This window comes from Monocercomonoides exilis (genome assembly GCF_001643675.1).
Source record: "Monocercomonoides exilis strain PA203 chromosome Unknown scaffold8-1962414, whole genome shotgun sequence".
Classification (NCBI taxonomy): Eukaryota; Preaxostyla; order Oxymonadida; family Polymastigidae; genus Monocercomonoides; species Monocercomonoides exilis.
Genome location: NW_027150553.1, coordinates 1,006,847 through 1,027,598, shown reverse-complemented (window position 1 = coordinate 1,027,598; position 20,752 = coordinate 1,006,847). Strand labels below are relative to the sequence as shown.

Below are 20,752 nucleotides of genomic sequence, written 5' to 3'. Positions count from 1 at the left end.
GAATGAAATCAAAGAGATTATTCAATATCATCAGGCGCATCAGAATCTGACACGACTTGAGTACCAGTCTGCTTGGGAACTTTTGATCAAGAGGTTACACGAAGAAAGAGAGCTGGGATGTGTTATTGTGAATGAGCAGCATTTTGTGAGAGAAGCAGTGCGAGAATTGGATGAACCGTCAAAGTGGGTGGATTGAAAGAAGAAAGAAGAGGAAATGAGCAAAAAAGAAGCGAATGAAGTACTAGTAATTAGGGGATGGATTGAAACACTTAAGATTTATTTTAGCTGTTGTCGATTGTGGAATGAAGAATACGTTGGTCTTTTCAGAAGAATTATCCATGTGTGTCGAACAACAAGGGATAATTACAAAGTAATTTGTCACTGGTGTAGTTATTCCTTGAGAAAAATGGCAAAAAATGGAGATATAAAAATTGAAGACTTGTTGAACGGAGGAACTGTTGATGCTGTTTTGGGGAGGGGTGGAGAGGTGGGGTGCAGAGACAAACATTGAATAAATATATAGTATATGATTGCTTGCAATTCCTTGTGAATATTTCAAATCGATTGAAAGAAAAGAAGAAAGAAGAAATCGAAAAAGAAGAAAGAAAAGAGACGAAAAGAAAAGAACTTGATAAGTTTGAAGAAGAAGGATACGAGGATTGCATCATCGGATTGCTCTGTTACATTAACATGGGGGAATTTGGCGAAAATTTTAGTTAATAATAATTGAAAAATAGTTTGTTCGTGTTAGATTTAAAGAACTGTTTATTAATTTTTTTTCCTATCTTTTCACTTCATTCATCTTTGAATAATTCATTTGTCCTCATTTTTTTAATGTTCAAAATAAATAGATTTGCATGTTCATGAATGACATATTTCTGAAATGTCAATCAAAATAATAAAAACAAAAAAATAATTATGCGCTCTATTTATCAAAAATAAGTGTCAATGAAAATATATTATTTCTCATGTTTGAATTTTTTCTCGATTGTCAAATTCTCACAAAAATCTTGCTGTTCTTCAGACAAAATTGCACTAGCCTGCAAAGAAGCACCATAAGATTGCAAACAGAAGATGTCTTGTTCATTCCCCATTCCTATTCCTATTCATCTCTCACTGCTTTCAATGCTGTTGTTGTTGCTTTTTCCGCTATATACAGAATCACTTGATCCACTTTTATTATCGCTTGCATAAGGACTTCTATTATCTTCACAATTTCTATTGCTATTATCAGTTTCATAAGGATAGATATGAGAAGAGAGCGAGTCCGCTGAGTAATTCATCACAACAGCACTAAACAAGGAGGCAGCTTCACTGGTGAGAAGGATGAGATGGGCATTGAAACGAGTATTGGTCGATACATCAACAGAAATTTGGACTGATAATCTGAGCAGAGCACGAAAGAGAGATTAAAGATTTTCAGCGGTACAGCGGCTGAGTGGATGTCGAGGAAAATGGACAGGTGCATGAAGGTAAGAGAAGAGAAAGAAGAAGACTGGGAAGAGAAAGACCATGAAGAAGATGATGATTTAAAAGGGAAGCCCGAAGAAGAAGATATGGAGAAAAAGCAGTGACAGCAAAAGAAAACGAAGAAGATGAAGATTACATAGGAGACGAATGAGGGAAAAAATAGAGGAATAGAAATAATGAGATGCGCTCAGAACAGCAGTGGATGGAAGGGATGATGTCGGTGATGAAGGCGAAGGAGAAAACGGAGGAGAGCGCGGAAACACAGGATACACAGGCGACACTGGAGACATGGGAGACATTGGCTGCATTGGTGACACAGGCGACACTGGTGATGCGAGCGACACAGGAGAGGCAGAAGAAGACGGAGAAGGTGAAAGGGGATGGGTGGATGTGTTGGCAGCACTCGTGGGCTCAGAAAGTGCATCCAGATGGTGCAATGCATCTGGACGAGAGCCGAATGCACCATCACCTGCCTTTGTGGATGTTGTCGAGCCAAATGGAAGGCACGCAGAAGCAACCTACACGCTTTGTGTGGTGGTGTTTGTGGTGTTGCCAGCAGATGACACGCTTGCTGCTGATGCCATGTCTGCCTGAACACCACTCGATGCAGATGAACCCGATGATGCTGATGATTGTGATTCACGAACACAACCAGAGACACCTTCTTCTGTCTCATCTCGTTTGCTCCTTTCTCCTCCATTGCAACCTCTATCCTCCATTTCCGTCTTCCCACACCTTCTCCGCCTTTCCTCTTCATCTTCGTTTTTCTCTTTATCGCCATTTGTATCATCTGCAGATCCCACCGTGTCCATCTGCCCTCCTTCCTTTCCCTTTCCCTCCACGCTCCTCACTAGAAGCTGTGATGTTGTAGAACGCATCTTTGTCTTTCCCAGTGGAACAATCCCCATGTTCAGTGAAGTGCCCTCTCCCATGCGCGAAAGATAGGAGAAGGTCTGTGAGCGAATAGACGGTGTGTGGAAAGGGAAGCGCTCCATTCCAACAGGACTATCAGAAGAAGAAGAAAAAGAGAAAGAATTTTGTTCAGCTGCTGTTGGAATTGGTGATGATGAGGAATTTAGATGGATTGAAAGAAGGAGGAGGCAAAAGAGGAAGAGGAAGAGCTGGAGGAGCTGGAGGTGCTGAAGGTGCTGGAGAAAAAGAACTTTGAGAGAAGAACAATTTTTGCTGCTGATGATACTGAGACCAAAGAGTTGGCATCTTTCTTGAATCAAATTGCAAATCGAATTTTGACTGCTCATTTCGATCGCTTTCATCCTCTTTTCCTTCTTCCTTCTTCCCTCTTCCTTCCTTTCCCCCTTTTTTCTCCTTTCTTTTACCACCAAGACATGATGAATCGCTTTCCTCTTCTTTCTTTTCTTTTGGCTTTTGACGCCTGCAGATGTGTCCATGCCGAAGGCCCTCGTCCATGTGCTCCGTTCTGCCACCATCTGAATCGCCACTGCGATGCTTGTGTCTGCGTCTGCGTCTGTGCCCGTGTCTGTGTCTGTGTTTTCTCTGCTAGGATTTGTGTGAATGCTCAAGATCCCCCAACAATCTGTTGCGCCTACGCCTTTTGCTCACACTGCTCGTTGACTGCTTACCAATAGAGCAGAACGAAAAAGAAGAAGAGAAAGAAGAACGCGAAATTGTTGTTTCAAAAAAAGAACTGGACAAACGAGGAACAGGCAATGGCGAGGAAGAAATCGAAGAATAAGATGAATGCAACTATTTCTGATCGTTCTCGTCTCTGCTTGTCCTTTCATCATTCTCCTTCTTTCTTTTCCTCTTCATATTTCTTGATGAATTCTTTCTCTTTTTCTGGCCATATGAAGGAAATAGAGAAGTGCGTTTATCTCCCCTCTCATGTGCAGGAAAGCTCATGCTGCTCATTTCCATCTCCCTTACAAAGCCTCTCAGCTTCTTCTCCTCCAAAACATTTCGCATTATCCCTCTCCTGTGCTGCCTTCCCCCTTCCCCATTCCGGCCACCGATGACGTTGATACCCTGCTGGAATATCCAATCCCCACTGATGTCCCAATCGAATGTGCCTTGTGTCGCTGTTGGATTGTGTGATGCTTCAAGGGCAAATGTCTTCTGCAATTGCGATGGGTTCTGTGCGAATGAGGAGATCGATGGTGGCTCCGATGGCTTCGATGTACATGTGATTTCTGCCCCTTACGAACATTGTGAGCTTCGTGAGTGTCGTGAGTGTTGTAACACTTATAAGATTTGTGTGTTTGCTTGGATCGAGACCCCATTTGTCTCTTCCTCTTCATATGGCTGAATGCTGAAGACGAGCAGGAGGAAGCAATTGAAGACGAAGCAGATGAAGAATAGAAAGAAGGATGATGGAGACTTTAGCTTGCGCCGTAAGTTGTTCTTGCCAAACAACAACAACAAAGAAGCTGATGATGGAGCAGACCAATGTGTGGTGGGCGTGAAAGATTTGCTTGATAGAGTCACATTGAACTACTCTGAAAAGATAGTTTCCAGCTGGTGCCTCTTAATTTGAACGAATAATTGCCTTTTCGACCGAAGCGCAAGAACTGGAAGGAGATAAAAATGAACCACATTGAAGAAGATCGATGGATCAGAAGAGGAGGATTCTATAGAAGAAGATGAAGACGATAACACTGTTGGAGACGACGATGATGATAATGCAAGAGAAGGAGTGGAAATGATGTCACTGACTTTGAAATCTGCATCATCGCCCCCATGTCAAGAGACTTTCGCAGTAAGCCTGTTCTAAATGACGAAGAATACGAAATAGAATATTAACGAACAGACGAGAAAGACGAAGAAGAACACGAACTCCAACCAGAGAAGCTTCTGTTTTTCATCTCAAATTCCATCGAATCCAGCGAAGACGATCTTTTCATCTCTCTTGCCCCAACCCATCCATTTTCCATGTTGTTGCTTGCCAATTCTTATCCAATGCATATTCCACCGCACATGCCACGTTTCATTCTTTCGATACACTTTTCGTTAATTCATCTACCAACTTCTGCAATGTCATCTTTTCTTTCATATCTGAAGAAGGCTATAATCTCCACTGGCTTCGGATTACCGCAGTGCAATTTCTGAAATTATTCGTTAAACATATTATAAAAGAAAAAAGAAAAAAAGGAGATGAAGAAAGACAAAAAAGCAAAACTGGTGGTTTTTCTTCTTCTCCTTTATTTTTAACAGTGTTATTTCATCTTTTATTCTAAGCCACTTTCATCTTCTTCTTTTTCTTATTTTCATTTCCTGAAAAAAATATTGAATTCTGAATCTCCCGTGGTTATCGCTTTGTCTTTCAATTTCCGTTTGAATAACATAATTTACTTAATGAACAACAATTATTATTCACAAAATTTCATTCATGATGAAAAATCTTAAAATGTTATTCAGACAATTCCATTAAGTTCCTTTTCATATTGTTCATAACAAAAAATAAAAATATTGATCTTTGCCGCTCATTTCTAATTCCTCTTCCAGATAATACTTCAAATATTGGATTTTTTCGAAAAGTGCAAAATAAAATATTATTATGGACAACTTGCTAATACTTTTTTATCTTAAAAATGTTATACACGTTGTGATATTAAAGCAGTTTTTGTTTGGAACAAATCTTGGTTTTTATCACAAAAGAAAAAATTTTACCCCATATTCATTTTATACAAAAAATCAAGATATTATTTCAAAAAGTGGGACATAAAACTTTTGCAATAAAAAAAAGACCAGAGTGAAAAAAAAAGGTGGGGGTTAAATAATAACCCTATAACTTTTTTGTTTATTCAGGAATAATACATTATATTGGGCAATTTTGTTTCTTTTTCATAGTTAGCATTAATATTTAAAAAAACAAATATTTGGTTTTCTGATGTGAAAAAAATTTTTTTTCAGTTTGGGTGATTTTTTTATCCGGACATTTTTTTTAATCCGGACATTTTTTTCATTGGTGTTTCTCAATAAATAAAAACTAAAAACAGAAAAATCATATTGGACCAGGTTTGAATACGTATTTCATGTTTATAAAATTTTTTTTTCATTTCAATTTTTGTTATTGATGATCTTGAGAATTTTTAATTTATTTTTGATCATTTGTTTTGTCCATTTTGGACTATCTTTCTTTTTTTATTTATTTTTAACTATTTTTTCGATTGTTTTTCGCATTTCATCGTTTTTATCAAAAAATTTGAAAAACTAAAGTTATCTGAATTTTTGTATGATATATAGATTATAATTTTATATCAATTTGATAATAAGATGAAAACACATCGTTGTTTTAATTTTTAGTCATATTTGATTGAATCAAAAATGAAATGAGCAAAAATGAAATAATCTAAATTTGATTTATGCAACTTCTGCAACAACATTTCACTAAATTTTAACTAGGCAAATACTTTATGTGAGTTGTTTTCTTTTCATGCACATCATTTTTAATATCCATTAAACATTGTATCGCAAAGAATTTTCAGTTTTTCAAATTTTTTGATAAAAACGATGAAATGCGAAAAACAATCGAAAAAATAGTTAAAAATAAATAAAAAAAGAAAGATAGTCCAAAATGGACAAAACAAATGATCAAAAATAAATTAAAAATTCTCAAGATCATCAATAACAAAAATTGAAATGAAAAAAAAATTTTATAAACATGAAATACGTATTCAAACCTGGTCCAATATGATTTTTCTGTTTTTAGTTTTTATTTATTGAGAAACACCAATGAAAAAAATGTCCGGATTAAAAAAAATGTCCGGATAAAAAAATTACCATAACAGTATTAAGCTCAAAATTATTATGTTGCAAAATTCAGACTTTGTGAAGCGAGCATTGCATGTTTTGTAATTAACAGAATGGATTCGTTCATTAGTTATATCACTAAAGGTGGAATATTGGAGATGAAAACGAAGAATAAACTTTCTGGTCTGTTCATTTTCATATTTGATTGAAAAGAAATTAAGATTCATTCTATTTTCATACAGATTTTGAAGAACAGCTTTTTGAAATGGTGTATTGTAATGAGTTCGATCAGAAACAGAAAATCGAAGAAATGAATGAAATGATCGACAACATGAATGAAAAAAATATTAATTCCATTTTCTCAACAGAACTGTTCGATAAGATGGATGAAATGATTGAAGAAAAGAAACTATCAATGGAAAATGCTTTTGTATTGTTGAAGCGGATTGGATATTACATGTCATTGAATAAGTCTATAACAATATCTTTTGAACAATCTTTGCTGGCTCAACGGTTCAAGAATATGATTGTTGACGAAGAAAAGAAGAAAGAAGGAATGAATGAAAATCTGCTTAACTATCTTTGTGAATGCTCTATTTGTTTGCGTTATGTTTATGAACAAACATCAAAAGAATTGTTGCCAATTTGTATTCCTTGCCTTTTGAGGGTTGCTTTGAGCAGCGGAAAAAACTAAGAATCACTGAAAGAAGCGGAAATTGCATTATTGGCTTTGAGCGGGCTTGGTCCTTGGATTGTATGCAAATGATTCATTTCATTTATTTTTAAAATTGATTATGTTTTATTATTTCATGAAGAGTATTAGAAAAGAACTATTCTTGAATGATGTCATGAGTATAATAATGCATTATCAAGAGCACCATAACCTTACACAGCTTGCCTACCAATCTATTTGGGTGTTTTTGATCAGCAGGGTTTACGGATAAAGAAGTCTAGAAAATGTGATTATGAGTGAAATTCATTTTGGGAAAGAGGCAATCAAAGAGTTGGACGAGCTGAAAGATTTTATTGATTGGAAGAAGAAAGAAAATGAGCTTGGAAAATTGAAAGAAATAAAATCAATAATGAGATGGTTGGAAATAATTCAGTTTTACATTCTCTATCCATTATTTGAGAAAGAAGAATTTGCGAGATCAGCAATACGCATTGCAGATCTTTGCAGAGCAGCCAGGGGGCATATAGAGACATATACGAGCGATGCTTTTTATTTTTAGTGGATGTCTATTTGAAGGGGAAAAAAAAGCGATGCAGATTGTTTGATGAGTGAAGAAGTCATTGACTTCTTTTTGGAGGAAATGCGCCAGCCAACAATTGACTATGTTGTTAAAAAGGAAAGCGGAAGCATTTTTTTGAATCTTTGCAATCAATTGAGGAGAAGAAGAGAGGAAAAGGAAAATTGGATGATGAAATTATCTTCGTTTTTCGGAAAATTGTGGGATGGAAAGGACAATGAAGGATGCGAAAAGGTTAAGCAAGAAATGATGATTTATAGAAAAATGAGAGATAAGATAGAATAAGACGGATACGAAGATCTTGTTATCAGTTTCCATGGATTTATTTTTAAACGCTCGATGAAGCAAGATTCATCCGTGAATTTGAATGACTTTTTGAATTCATTTATTCATCATCATCATCTTCTTCTTCTTCTTCCTCTTCTTCTTCCTCTTCCTCTTCTTCTTCCTCTTCCTCTTCCTCTTCTTCTTCCTCTTCTTCCTCGTCTTCCTCGTCTTCCTCGTCTTCCCTTTCACAATTCTTCCTCCTCTTCCTCCTCTTCCTCCTCTTCCTCCTCTTCCTCCTCTTCCTCCTCTTCCTCCTCTTCCTCCTCTTTCTCCGTTTTCTCCTTTTCCTCTTTCTTCTCTTCTTCCTCCTCCTCCTCCAACCCATCCATCTTTATCGCCTTCCTCCACTGCATAGAACAAGAAGAGCTCCCACATCGCTTCATTCTCCAATGACACACGACACTGCTTCATGGCAGAGAAGAAAGAAGACGCTAACACAAGGCCAGACGTTTGAGAAAGGTTGCGAGGAGGTTGAAGTGAAGAAGAAGAAGAAGATTGTGAATTCAATGAATGATTGACAATTGAATGTTATTCAAGAATATTTTTTTCATTCGACTTTTCATCATCTTTTCCTTCTCCACCTTCTTTTTCTTTCTCTTCATCTTCTTCCACTTTATTTCCTTCCTCCAATTCTAATTCTTATTATCCTCCTCTTCCTCGTTCTGAATCTATTCCACAACGTGTGCTTTCCAAGCATTCCACTTCACAAACACACAGCCCCCACAATATGTATGCTAATTTGGAAAGTTCATCTCCCAATCATCAAATAAACACAACAAGAATTGATGATTCTTCTTCCTCTTCCTCCTCTTTCTCCTCAAACAACAGCAACTTCAGCAGTTATACCACATTTCGTGCTTCCATATGCAATTGAGGTACCAAATTTCCCGCAAAACAGAACTTCCTCCTCCTCTTCACCTTCATCATCTTCTTTTATTTCTGCGTCTCCTTCTTCCCAGTGAGATAATTTGCCAACCTGCTTTCATATCTTAACTGAATCGAATTCTCCGAGTGTTTTTTTCCATTCATTCTTCAACATTAGACAAAAGAAATCAAGAACCCCCCTTCTCCCCCCTCCCCCTTTTGAGGTATTTGACATCAGAATGTGTCTCCGCTTATCTGTTATAGACAGACTCTCCAAATGGAAATGATAAGAAAACATGTAATTGTTACACAAGATTTATAAATAAAGACACCAAATGCGAATACGAAAAAAGAAGCGAAAGAAGCGAAAGAGAATATTAATTTGTGTATCAACTCTGTATTTTCTTCATTCAATTGCTTGAATAATCTGAATGAAATTGCGTGGTGAGTTGAGGTTGAACCTTGAATAATACCTTTCATTATATGATTTTGTAATTCTTCTTTTTTATCTTTTTTTAATTGCTTTATTTCTTTTCGAAGCTTTGAAAAACATTCTTTTTTTTTTTTTGAAATGCTCTCTTGTTTTCTCTTTTGTGAAATGGCAAAAAAAAAAATAAAAATAAAAAATTTGTGTCAAAAAATGTGAAGCATTTCCTCAAGCCTTTAAAATAAGGTGCAAAACAATCATAATTAATAGAGTAAAAATTTGTCTGTTTCGATTATTGAATATATCATGAATGCTAATAACGATATCTTCAAATCCTTCTTCTTCAAGCTTTTCGAATATCTCCATTTTCGTTGCCTTTCTTTTCGCTTCTTCCTTTTCATCTTTCTCCTCTTCTTTCAATCGATTTGAAACATTCGTAAAGAATTGAAAGCATTCATATTCCAAATCTTTATTTAATGTTTGTTGATGAAACTCCTCCAAAACAGCATCTACAGCTCCTCCTTTTAATAAATCTTCAACTTTCACAAATCTATTTTCTGTTGAATTTCTCAAGGAATAAATGCACTTGTCACTAATCTCTTTGTGATTATCCTTCGCTGCTCGAAATACTTGAACAATGCATCCAATAAGTTTAGTGATTTCTTCATTCCTCAATTGACAATTGAAAAAAATAAAGCCTAATGTTTCGAGCCATCTCATCAATGCAAGTTCTTCTTTCGCTTCTTCTTTGCTCATTTCCTTTTCTTTCTTCTTCCAATTCACGCACTTTGTCAGCTCTTCCAGTTCTCTTGCTGCTTCTCTTCCAAAATGCAGCTCACTCATAATTGTATCTTCCAAGCTGTCATCGTAAAATAATTGGGGAAACAAAAAACTCCAAGCAGACTGATACGCAAGATGAGTCAGATTTCTGTGTTTCTGTTGATATTTGATGATTTCTTTGATTTCATTCAAATAAAGTTCTTGTTCAATTGGCTGAAAAAAAAAATAAGAAAAAATTGATAAAATAAAAAAGGAAAAAAGAATGCTCATGCATCATCTCCACAAATGCCACTCAAAGCCAGCAAGGCAATTTCCACTTTCTTTTGAACTTCCTCATTTTCCTCTTTCTTCGAGGCGATCTTCAGAAGACAATGCACACAAATTGATATCAATTCATCTGAAATAAAGTAGAAATATAGCAAAGAGAAGCATTCGCAAAGATCAACCAAAAGACTTTCGTTCTTTTCTTCTTTTTTCTCTTCTTCTTCAATGATCATTTTCTGAAATCGATCGCTCAAAAAAGATTCACTAAATGCATGATCATAAATGCATTTCACCGCATTGTAATATCCAACATGTTTCAACAACAAAATTGCGTTTTCCCATGATAATATCTTTTCTTCAATAATTTTGTCCATTTCATTGAACCACTCTTTTGTGAAAACAGACTTGAATTCTTCTTTACCCATCTCTTCCATTAGTTCATTCATTTCTTCAATTTTCTGTCTTTGCTCATCTGTTGAGAAATGTTCCAGTTCGCAAAACAATTCTGAAAAAATCATAGATAAAATCAAACAAGGCCAGAATTCAAATTCAACAGCATCTGCAAACTTGTGAACTTATTTCTGTTGTCTGTTTCCAGAATTTTCTCTCCAACGGTGTTATCAACAAAAATTCTCATTTTGAGCATTCACAAGAAAAACAAAACACAACACAATTGCAAAAAATGAAAAATAAAATGTCAAACAAATCATTTTAAGTGGACCACACTCCATCCTTTTTGTGAAAAACTTTTAACAAGGAATTTTAGAAAAAAAATTTTTATCTTTTTTGGTTTATTGTTATGGATTCAATGATCGAAAAACATAATTTTCGTAAGATAATTTATAAGGAGAATGAGAGATCTGCGAGTGAATATTTTCTGCAGGATATGCAATATTATTTTGTGTGGTGGAATGAAACAGCGACGGGGGGAATTGATGATGGAATTGGTGGAGATGGTTTTTATGAAAAGCATCATTGAAGGAAATTCATTTTCCAAAATAATATATGAAAAGTTTGATGAATGCATTTTTTTATTGTTATTATTCGTGAAGAAGATATTTTTATTTGTTAACTTTTCAGAGCCCAAGAATCTGATAAAATATTAATATGGCCATTCCTTTGCTTTTCTGAGGAGAACATCAGAAGAGAGTTGATTGCTGAGATACAATCAGTAGGTGGGAATTGCATATTTTATGTGTTCAATTAAAACAGGGGATGAAAAACAAATTCTATTTCAAAGCATTTTGATGAGAGCGAAACGTAATGACAACAATTGGATAAAACTTGGAAAGAAAAAAACACTGAGATATATTTTTCAGGAAAACAAATGGATGAAAACATAGATTGAAGGAAATTTGTATGAGAAAAAAGGATGATAGAGAAAGGAGCACTGGGAAACAATGGAATATGAGATTGACAGCATCAGTGATTGGATAATCCTCTGTATTTGCTATATGGAGGACAGGTGTGTTCTTTTTAGGAATTTATTAAATCAATGCAAGACAAATTATTTTAAAATCCTTTTAATGTCTTTTTTCCATTCAAACCAACAGCATTTTTTGTGTTAAGCTCCATTTCCATGGACAATCCATATCAAGCAGCATTTTTTGGAGATAATAGGGTTTCTTCTCACTCTCCTTCGATCTCTTCATTAACAAGATTTTTTAATTTGGCTGATGAAAAGATCATCTTCTTCGTTTTTGAGAACTTATTGACCATCAAATTCTCATGTTGCAACACGGAATAATTCTTCCATTTGTTGTTGCAATTGGCTGTTATGTAATTCGAATCTGTTCATAATGTCTGCATTTTCTTCAAATGATTCTTGTTCGCCTTTGCCGCCCAGCTCGTCCAAAGAGCATCATCAAAACCCATTTTCTTTTTCTTTCTCTTTTTCTTTTTCTATTTCTATTTCTATTTCTATTTCTTTTTCTTTTTCTTTCTCTTTTTCTTTCTCTTCATTTCCAACATTTTGATAATCCTCTCAATTTCACAATTAATTTTTCAACTCTCACTTCTCATTCTGAATGATGTTGAGTGTCACATTCTTTTCCTATCCATTTGCTCTGAACATTCACATTTTCCATTCAAACATCCCTTTTCTCCTTTTTCGCCCTTTTCTCTCTTTTCTCTCTTTTCTCTCTTTTCTCTCTTTTCTCTCTTTTGCCCTTTCGCTTTTGTCTTTTCATTCAGCCATTTCTATTCCAAAGGCAGCATTTCTGCCTCTCTTCAGAATGTGCATGTTCTCCATCAGAGTGAATGGCATTCATCTTTCCATTCTCTTCTGCCACACCCTTAGACACTCACACTCACACTCACTCACTCACTCAACTCTTGATGCGGCTGATCCAAATGAATGCATCCCAGAAGCGATTTGAAATGTGAATAAAAAAGAAATGAGTTGGTTATAACAAATATCTGAATTTAATCATTTTCATGTTTCTGAGAGTTTTGGTGCAAAAGCAAAAGAGCAGAAAATATAAGACTCAACATAATTTCACAGGTTTGCTATTTTTCACAACTTGGCTTTTCATTTTCATTCACAAAAAATTTGTTGAACGAACGTCAAAAGAAATAAAAATATGAATTATTAATATTAAAAAATTAAAATTGTTTTGAAAAAAATGTTTGAATAACAAAATGCAACACTGCCAAAAATCATGCAATCACTTTATGCTCATTTTCTAATATATTTAAAGATGATAAACAGTATTTAAAAAAATGCTCATTTATGATCAAATATATAATATATATTTCAAATAATAGTTTTTAACGATTGACATTTTTTCTGCTTATATTGCAGGACGAGCAGCTAAACCTAAGCATTGAGCGATAAAATGGAATGCGAAAAAGATATGCAAAAATTGAAAAGTGATCCATTGAAAAGGGACGAGTATGGAAGAACAGAAGCAATGCGATGGATTGCTGAGAAAAAGACAGATCCTCCATCGGAAATGAAACATGATATTTCACTTGCTGATAATGACGGATGGACAATGGCCATGTTGTGGCTTCAATTTGTTCAAACAGAACCACCAGAATGGATGAGACACGATATTACGCTTAGAACTGAGAAAGGAAATACAATGGCTATGTTTTGGATTCAAGTCGTCAAGAAAGAACCGCCAGAATGGATGAGGCACGATGCAACACTTTCAGATAAAGATGGCTGGACAATGGCTATGATATGGATTCAATTTGTTGAAAAGGAGCCACCGAAATGGATGAGACATGACATTACACTAACCAATAAAGACGGATGGACTATGGCAATGAAGTGGATTCAAGACGTCAAAACAGATCCACCGAAATGGATGAGACACGATATCACACTAACCAATAAAGACGGATGGACTATGGCAATGAAGTGGATTCAGTTTGTTCAAACAGAACCACCAAAATGGATGAGACATGACATCACACTTTGCAACAATAATGGCGCAACAATGGCTATGTTGTGGATTCACTTTGTTAAGAATGAGCCACCAGAATGGATGAGACACGATATTACACTAACTCAGAAGGATGGATGGACGATGGCAATGAAGTGGATTCAAGTCGTCAAGAAAGAACCGCCAGAATGGATGAGACATGACATCACACTTACCAATAAGGATGGATACACAATGGCTATGTTCTGGATTGAATGCGTCAAGGCAGAACCTCCACAATGGATGAGACATGACGCAACACTAACTCAGAAGGATGGTTGGACAATGGCCATGTTCTGGATTCAGTTTGTTCAAACAGATCCACCGGAGTGGATGAGGCATGACATCACACTTCGCAACAATAAAGGAGCAACAATGGCAATGATATGGATTTATAATGTCAAAACAGAGCCGCCAGAATGGATGAGGCACGATATCACACTAACCAATAAAGACGGATGGACTATGGCAATGAAGTGGATTCAAGTCGTCAAGAAAGAACCGCCAGAATGGATGAGACATGACATCACACTTACCAATAAGGATGGATACACAATGGCTATGTTCTGGATTGAATGCGTCAAGGCAGAACCTCCACAATGGATGAGACATGACGCAACACTAACTCAGAAGGATGGTTGGACAATGGCCATGTTATGGATTGAAAATGTAAAGACAGAACCCCCAGAATGGATGAGGCACGACATCGCACTCCGCAATAATTATGAGTCAACAATGGCAATGATATGGATTTATAATGTCAAAACAGAGCCGCCAGAATGGATGAGGCACGATATCACACTAACCAATAAAGACGGATGGACTATGGCAATGAAGTGGATTCAAGTCGTCAAGAAAGAACCGCCAGAATGGATGAGACATGACATCACACTTACCAATAAGGATGGATACACAATGGCTATGTTCTGGATTGAATGCGTCAAGGCAGAACCTCCACAATGGATGAGACACGATATTTCACTTGGAAATAAGGAGGGATTAACAATGGCCATGCTATGGATTCAAGACGTCAAAACAGAACCACCAGAATGGATGAGGCATGACATTACAGTTGGCAATAAGGACGGATCCACAATGGCTATGATATGGATTGCAAATGTCAAAACAGAACCCCCAGATTGGATGAGACATGATATAACACTTACTGATAAGGACGGAATGACAATGGCTATGCATTGGATTCAATTTGTTCAAACTGACCCACCAGAGTGGATGAGACATGACGCAACACTTTCTCAAAAGGATGGCTGGACAATGGCAATGATATGGATTCAAGTCGTCAAGAAAGAACCGCCAGAATGGATGAGGCACGATGCAACACTTTCAGATAAAGATGGCTGGACAATGGCTATGATATGGATTCAATTTGTTGAAAAGGAGCCACCGAAATGGATGAGACATGACATTACACTAACCAATAAAGACGGATGGACTATGGCAATGAAGTGGATTCAAGACGTCAAAACAGAACCATCCGAGTGGATGAGACACGATATTGCACTTACAAATAATAATGGATGGACAATGGCAATGTTCTGGATCACAAACGTCAAAAAAGAACCGCCAGAATGGATGAGACACGATATTACACTTGCTTATAAAGACGGATGGACAATGGCTATGTTTTGGATTCACTTTGTTAAGAATGAGCCACCAGAATGGATGAGACACGATATTACACTAACTCAGAAGGATGGATGGACGATGGCTATGTTCTGGATTCAAGACGTCAAAACAGATCCACCGGAGTGGATGAGGCATGACATCACACTTCGCAACAATAAAGGAGCAACAATGGCTATGATATGGATTTCAAATGTCAAAACAGAACCTTCAGAATGGATGAGACACAGTATCACAGTTTATGATAAGAACGGATTAACAATGGCAATGAAGTGGATTTTTCATGTCAAGACAGAACCACCAGAATGGATGAGACATTGTAATTCGTTGAAGGATAAGAAAGAGAAAACGATGGCAGATTATTGGAAAATATATGTTAAAACTAAATTACCGAAATGGATGGTATTTGATGAAACATTGAAAGACAAAAATGGACAAACGCCGGGAATGAGGTGGATTATTGAGAACAAGACAGAACCACCGGGATGGATGAGACACGACAACACGCTTGCCGATAAGTTTGGACGAACAATGGCAATGTTGTGGATTCAATTTGTGAAGAAAGACCCACCAATATGGATGAGACATGACATAACAATCAGAAATAATTTTGGATGGACGATGGCGATGATGTGGATTCAGTTCACTGAAACTGAACCACCAGAATGGATGAGACACGATATTTCACTTGCTGATAATGACGGATCAACAATGGCTATGATATGGATTAATCATGTCAAGACAGAACCTCCAGAATGGATGAGACATGACAATGAACTTGCTGATAAGGAAGGATGGACAATGGCTCTGATATGGATTCAGTTTGTTCAAACAGAACCGCCAGAATGGATGAGACACGACATTGCACTTACAAATAATAACGGATGGACAATGTCCATGCTTTGGATTCAATTTGTTCAAACAGAGCCACCGGAATGGATGAGACACAACATTGCACTTACAAATAATAACGGATGGACAATGGCAGATTATTGGGAATTTTTTGTTGAAACTGAATTACCGGAATGGATGAAATTTGATGATACATTGAAAGACAAAAATGGACAAACGCCGGGAATGAGGTGGATTATTGAGAACAAGACAGAACCACCAGAGCGAATGCGACACGACTATACGCTTGCCGATAAGTTTGGACGAACAATGGCAATGCTGTGGATTGAGAATGTGAAGACAGAACCTCCAGAATGGACGAGACATAATAAGACGCAAAGCGATAAGGATGGGTGGACGATGGCAATGATATGGATTTGGGGTGTGAAGACAGAACCACCGAGTTGGATGAGGCATGAAATCACTCTGCAAAACAAGGATGGATGGACGATGGCCATGCATTGGATTGCTCTTGTGAAAACAGAACCACCCGAATGGATGAGACACAGCATCACAGTTTATGATAAGGATGGATGGACGATGGCAATGATATGGATTTGGGGTGTGAAGACAGATCCGCCAGAATGGATGAGACACGCCATTTCACTTAGCGATAAGGAGGGGAAAACAATGGCTATGCTATGGATTCAGTTTGTGAAAACAGAACCGCCAGTGTGGATGAGACATAGTTATTCGTTGAAGGATAAGAAAGGAAATACGATGGCAGATTACTGGAAAAGCGATGTCCAGGGTGCACTTCCGGAATGGATGACGATTGATAAAACCGCATGAGTGTTTGTCATATTTGCATTGAATTCATCATTTAAGATGCTTTCAATGAATCAGCTGATTAACTGGTTTCTCAATAAAGGCTCTTCAACGGCCTATCGAAATGCATGGTTATTCTTTCTTTCTTTCTTTTGAAGTGACTTTCTAACCTTCTGCAAACACTCGGATATTCTTCAAATAAGAATCATTTTGATAACCTTTCTATTCATCTTCAATATTTTTTTTTTCATTTTGTATGAAATTTAAGCGATTCATTTCATTTCATTGCTTTAATTTTTTTAATTTTTTTTTTTATTGTCTGAAAATTTACCAGTCTCATTTTTATTTGATTTTGCAAATAGTGAAAGAAAATCTCACTTTAAATCATCTTATTTTCTTCTTTCTTTCTTTTTCTTTCTTTTTCTTTCTTTTTCAATTTGCCAATGTGACTGAAAATTCACTTTGGCATTTTGAAAATGAAATGAGCATTTCTGTGATTTTGGAGTTGAGAGAACTGTTGTTTTTGGTTGTTGTGCTTTGACGATTTTGTTGCAGCCATTTTGATCAGATTCAACAGTTGCGATTCAGTTAATAATTGGCTCATATTTGTTCATTTTTGGGAATTGAGAGTGTTTTGTTGCTGTCTTGCAAAAAACACAGAATATTCGCAAAGACAACATGAACTTTGACATTCAGATGGTTCATTTGATGTCACACAAAGTGAAGATTTTGAGAAAGACATTACAAATATCTGTCAGTGTCACATAAATGATTTGAAAAAAAGCTTCGAAGAAATACACATTTTTATATCGCATTAACAAATCACATTACACAATAATATGTGTGGAAAAAAAAGATTATTAAAAAAGGAAATCCTTTTGTGAAATAGGCTCCATTGGTGTTGTTGAAAACTCATTTATTGAAGTGTGAGAAATTCTCTTCAAACATATCTGAATGACAAAAATTAGAGTTCCGATTGAATACTGTCTCTTTCGAATTGTGGAAGAAGGCAAACAGATGAAGAGAAGAAAACCTCGAGGAGAGACGTGAATGATTCTCTGAAGAAGACTCATGAACTGTTTGAGATGGTCACAATGGAAATGCCATTGAAGAAAGGAGAAATATAAATTGATCAGGCACAATCTTCTGAACATCTTTTCCGCTGAAGAAGGTTCAGCTGAGTGTATTCGAGGCAAGTGTATCAAACATGATTCTTTTAATCGGAATGGGAGGATATCGCAATTCGAATGAAAAATCTGTCTCAAATTCAGTTATTATTGTTTGGAAAATAAAAGAAAGCAAAGAAGAATGCTTGTATTTTGTCTCTTTTAATTATCTGCATTTGTGATTTCCTTGGTTTTTTTGGATGTAAGAATTTGTTAATAACAGCTTTCTTTTTTAACTTACAAAATAATCTTTTTTTGTATTTTTCGTCAAACAATTCACCAAAGATCACAAATCAACATTGAAGCTCTTTTTTCATAACCCTTTTTCATATCTTTGGCATGCATTATTTCACAAAAAGTTTGGAGAAAAAAAACCATCATGTAAAAATCAACAAATAAGAATAAAGCTAACTGTCAGTCCAAAACTCGAAACATAAATTGCCAGTCATCCCAACATCAAGCGGAATGTTTCACAGGAACTGTTAAGGAAGGATAAACACAGGCGAAGAAAGCGGAGCCAGCCCTGAAGGAGTTTTGTGCTTCAGATAGAGTGAAGAGTCGAAGCTGAAAGGCGGCTGGAGCTCAGAAACACGAGGCGTTGGAAGGGAAGATGGAGGCAGCTGTGTGGCTGTGGAAGAGTTGCTGGCAAATTGGCTGCTGAAACCCTGCGACTGAGATAAAGTGGCTGGAGAATGAGAAGGAAGAGAAGAAGAAGAAGAGAAAGTGTTTGAGGACGAGCTTGCAATTGGATAGGATGTTGATGAAATTGAGGTTGTTTGTGAAAGAGAACTGGATTCTGAGGAAGGAAAACATGAGTTGGGTGAAATGAGTGATGAAGAATGTTGATAAGAAGAAGAAGATGATGATGATGATGAAGGAGAAGTAGAAAAAGAAGTGAATGAAGAATTTCGTGCATTCATGTTGCTTGGCGAAGAGTAATGATAACGCAATGAGCCAACAGATGATGATGATGATGATGAATAAGAATGACTTGTATTTTCACTTGTTTCATGCGAAGACTCCGAAGGAGTCGAGCAAAATGCATCCTGCGTCTGGTAAATTGGCACGTTTTGAGAGAAAATGGAAGAAGAAGTTGTTTCAATCAGCTCAAAAAGCGTAGGATCTGGTTGCTTCCAATTCGCCCCCAACATTCCCATCGGCTTCTCTGCCACTTGCCAATTGCCATTGAACGCACTTTTTGTTGCATAATTGTCATATCCATCTTCTTTTTCACCTTCTTCTCCTTTTTCACCTTCTTCCTCTTCTTCATTATCCTTCTTTTCCCACTGCCCCAGCAGCACCCACAGCAGGTCAATTGCCTCGCACACCACACTCCGATACCTCCCTCTCTTCAGAATCTGCGCCACTGCCTCCACACACCCAGCCTCCACAATCACCCCCGCCGCCTCCTTCCCCAGCAGCCCCACGTTCCTCAGTGCCCTCAGCGCGTGGCACTGGGCGCTGTGTGCGTCTGCCTGGGCGATGTGGCAGAGGGTGAAGACACACCTCGGCCAGAGGAGCGTGCATGCCTGGGAGGAGGTGCCGGCGCCGATGTTGCAGGCGAGGAGCGCGGTCTCGTGGCGCAGACAGGACGAGGAGGAGGACAAGTGCGAGGCGAAGACGGCGAAGAAAGAGGGCTGCAGCAGAAGACGCTGGATGTCTTCGTCGCTGCCACACGAGAAGTTCACAAAGAAGCGGAATGCCATCACTCGCAGAACAGACACAGAATCACTTTGAATGAAGGGGATGACCATTTCATTTGAAATATCATTCAGATTATTGTTATTAATATTCATAGAATATGTTGATGAAAGTTCATAAATAAATATAAAATAAATAAATAGAACAAATAAAGAGAGAAAGAGAAACAAAACAAAAGGATAAGACAAACCTCATCAATTCCACAACCAGCCCAAGGAGCACAGGATCGATGAAGAACTTGTTATTGTTCGGGTTCTCGTTGATGTTGGCGAGTATTTGCAGACAGCACTCGATGACCGCCTTTTCTGTGGGCAGCTCATCGCTCTTCATTCCTTCATTCTCCATCTTCTGCTCTCTTTTTCAAATCCTTTCTTCTTCATTCCTTTTGGCTTCTTCTTCTTCTTCTTCTTCTTCTTCTTCTTCTTCTTCTTCTTCTTTTTCTTCTTCCTCTTCTTCCTCTTCTTCTCATTCCCTCTGCAGTCTTTGAAGCCTCCTCAGTTTCGGCTTCTTTTGATTTGCATTCACACAACTTTCTTTAGATACAACAATCCGCATTTTCTTTTAATCGCCTTGAAATATTCAGAAAGAAAAAAGAAAACAATTCCACATCACACCATCTTCCAGAGTTGATTGATTCCTTTCCTCCAAAAATAAATCAATGACATCTCCCTTCACAAGAGCTTTCACTTCCACATTTCTCTTTATTGATCTTCTCAAAATGGATGAAGACACCAGTTGCTGATTTCTCTATAATTATCCATTGCTGCTCGAAATAACTGAACAGTGATGAAGAGAAGTCCAATATTTCCTTTGTCTCACAAATTACAGGAAGATTATTAATTATAAATGAAATGGAATCATTTTTTTTCAAACAGCATCCTCTTTCCTTTTTATTCTTCTCTTTTCGTTCTTTTCTTTGCTTCCCTTTCGAACTTCCTCAATAATCATCTTCTTAAATGTTCCATCAATAATGCCACATTGGAATTATTAATCTGCATGTCATTCAGCTTTTTGTGGAATCCAATGAGCTTTTCAAAACAA

The 20,752-nt window shown here is 36.9% G+C and overlaps 6 protein-coding genes across 6 annotated transcripts; 2 read left to right on the top strand and 4 right to left on the bottom strand.

Moving 5' to 3' along the window:
• Positions 1–1,454: 1,454 nt before the first annotated feature.
• MONOS_16117 (uncharacterized protein) lies at positions 1,455–2,064 on the top strand (the record flags this gene model as incomplete). The annotated part of the gene is made up of 2 exons (XM_067869029.1): positions 1,455–1,570; positions 1,662–2,064. The coding sequence occupies 2 exons, from the start codon at positions 1,455–1,457 to the stop codon at positions 2,062–2,064; spliced, it is 519 nt and encodes a 172-aa protein (XP_067733010.1).
• A 447-nt stretch (positions 2,065–2,511) lies between these two features.
• On the bottom strand, positions 2,512–2,898 carry MONOS_16116 (uncharacterized protein; the record flags this gene model as incomplete). Its single annotated transcript, XM_067869028.1, has 1 exon — positions 2,512–2,898. The coding sequence occupies one exon, from the start codon at positions 2,896–2,898 to the stop codon at positions 2,512–2,514; it is 387 nt and encodes a 128-aa protein (XP_067733009.1).
• A 4,931-nt stretch (positions 2,899–7,829) lies between these two features.
• Positions 7,830–8,186, bottom strand: MONOS_10626 (uncharacterized protein; the record flags this gene model as incomplete). The annotated part of the gene is made up of 1 exon (XM_067863091.1): positions 7,830–8,186. One exon carries the CDS (start codon positions 8,184–8,186, stop codon positions 7,830–7,832), a length of 357 nt encoding a protein of 118 aa, XP_067733008.1.
• Positions 8,187–9,194: 1,008 nt separating this feature from the next.
• Positions 9,195–10,756, bottom strand: MONOS_17137 (uncharacterized protein; the record flags this gene model as incomplete). Its single annotated transcript, XM_067870028.1, has 3 exons — positions 9,195–10,059; positions 10,119–10,615; positions 10,678–10,756. The coding sequence occupies 3 exons, from the start codon at positions 10,754–10,756 to the stop codon at positions 9,295–9,297; spliced, it is 1,341 nt and encodes a 446-aa protein (XP_067733007.1). The 3' UTR covers positions 9,195–9,294.
• Positions 10,757–12,947: 2,191 nt separating this feature from the next.
• On the top strand, positions 12,948–16,868 carry MONOS_10628 (uncharacterized protein; the record flags this gene model as incomplete). The annotated part of the gene is made up of 1 exon (XM_067863092.1): positions 12,948–16,868. One exon carries the CDS (start codon positions 12,948–12,950, stop codon positions 16,866–16,868), a length of 3,921 nt encoding a protein of 1,306 aa, XP_067733006.1.
• A 1,624-nt stretch (positions 16,869–18,492) lies between these two features.
• On the bottom strand, positions 18,493–20,056 carry MONOS_10629 (uncharacterized protein; the record flags this gene model as incomplete). The annotated part of the gene is made up of 2 exons (XM_067863093.1): positions 18,493–19,741; positions 19,902–20,056. 2 exons carry the CDS (start codon positions 20,054–20,056, stop codon positions 18,493–18,495), a joined length of 1,404 nt encoding a protein of 467 aa, XP_067733005.1.
• Positions 20,057–20,752: the final 696 nt, after the last annotated feature.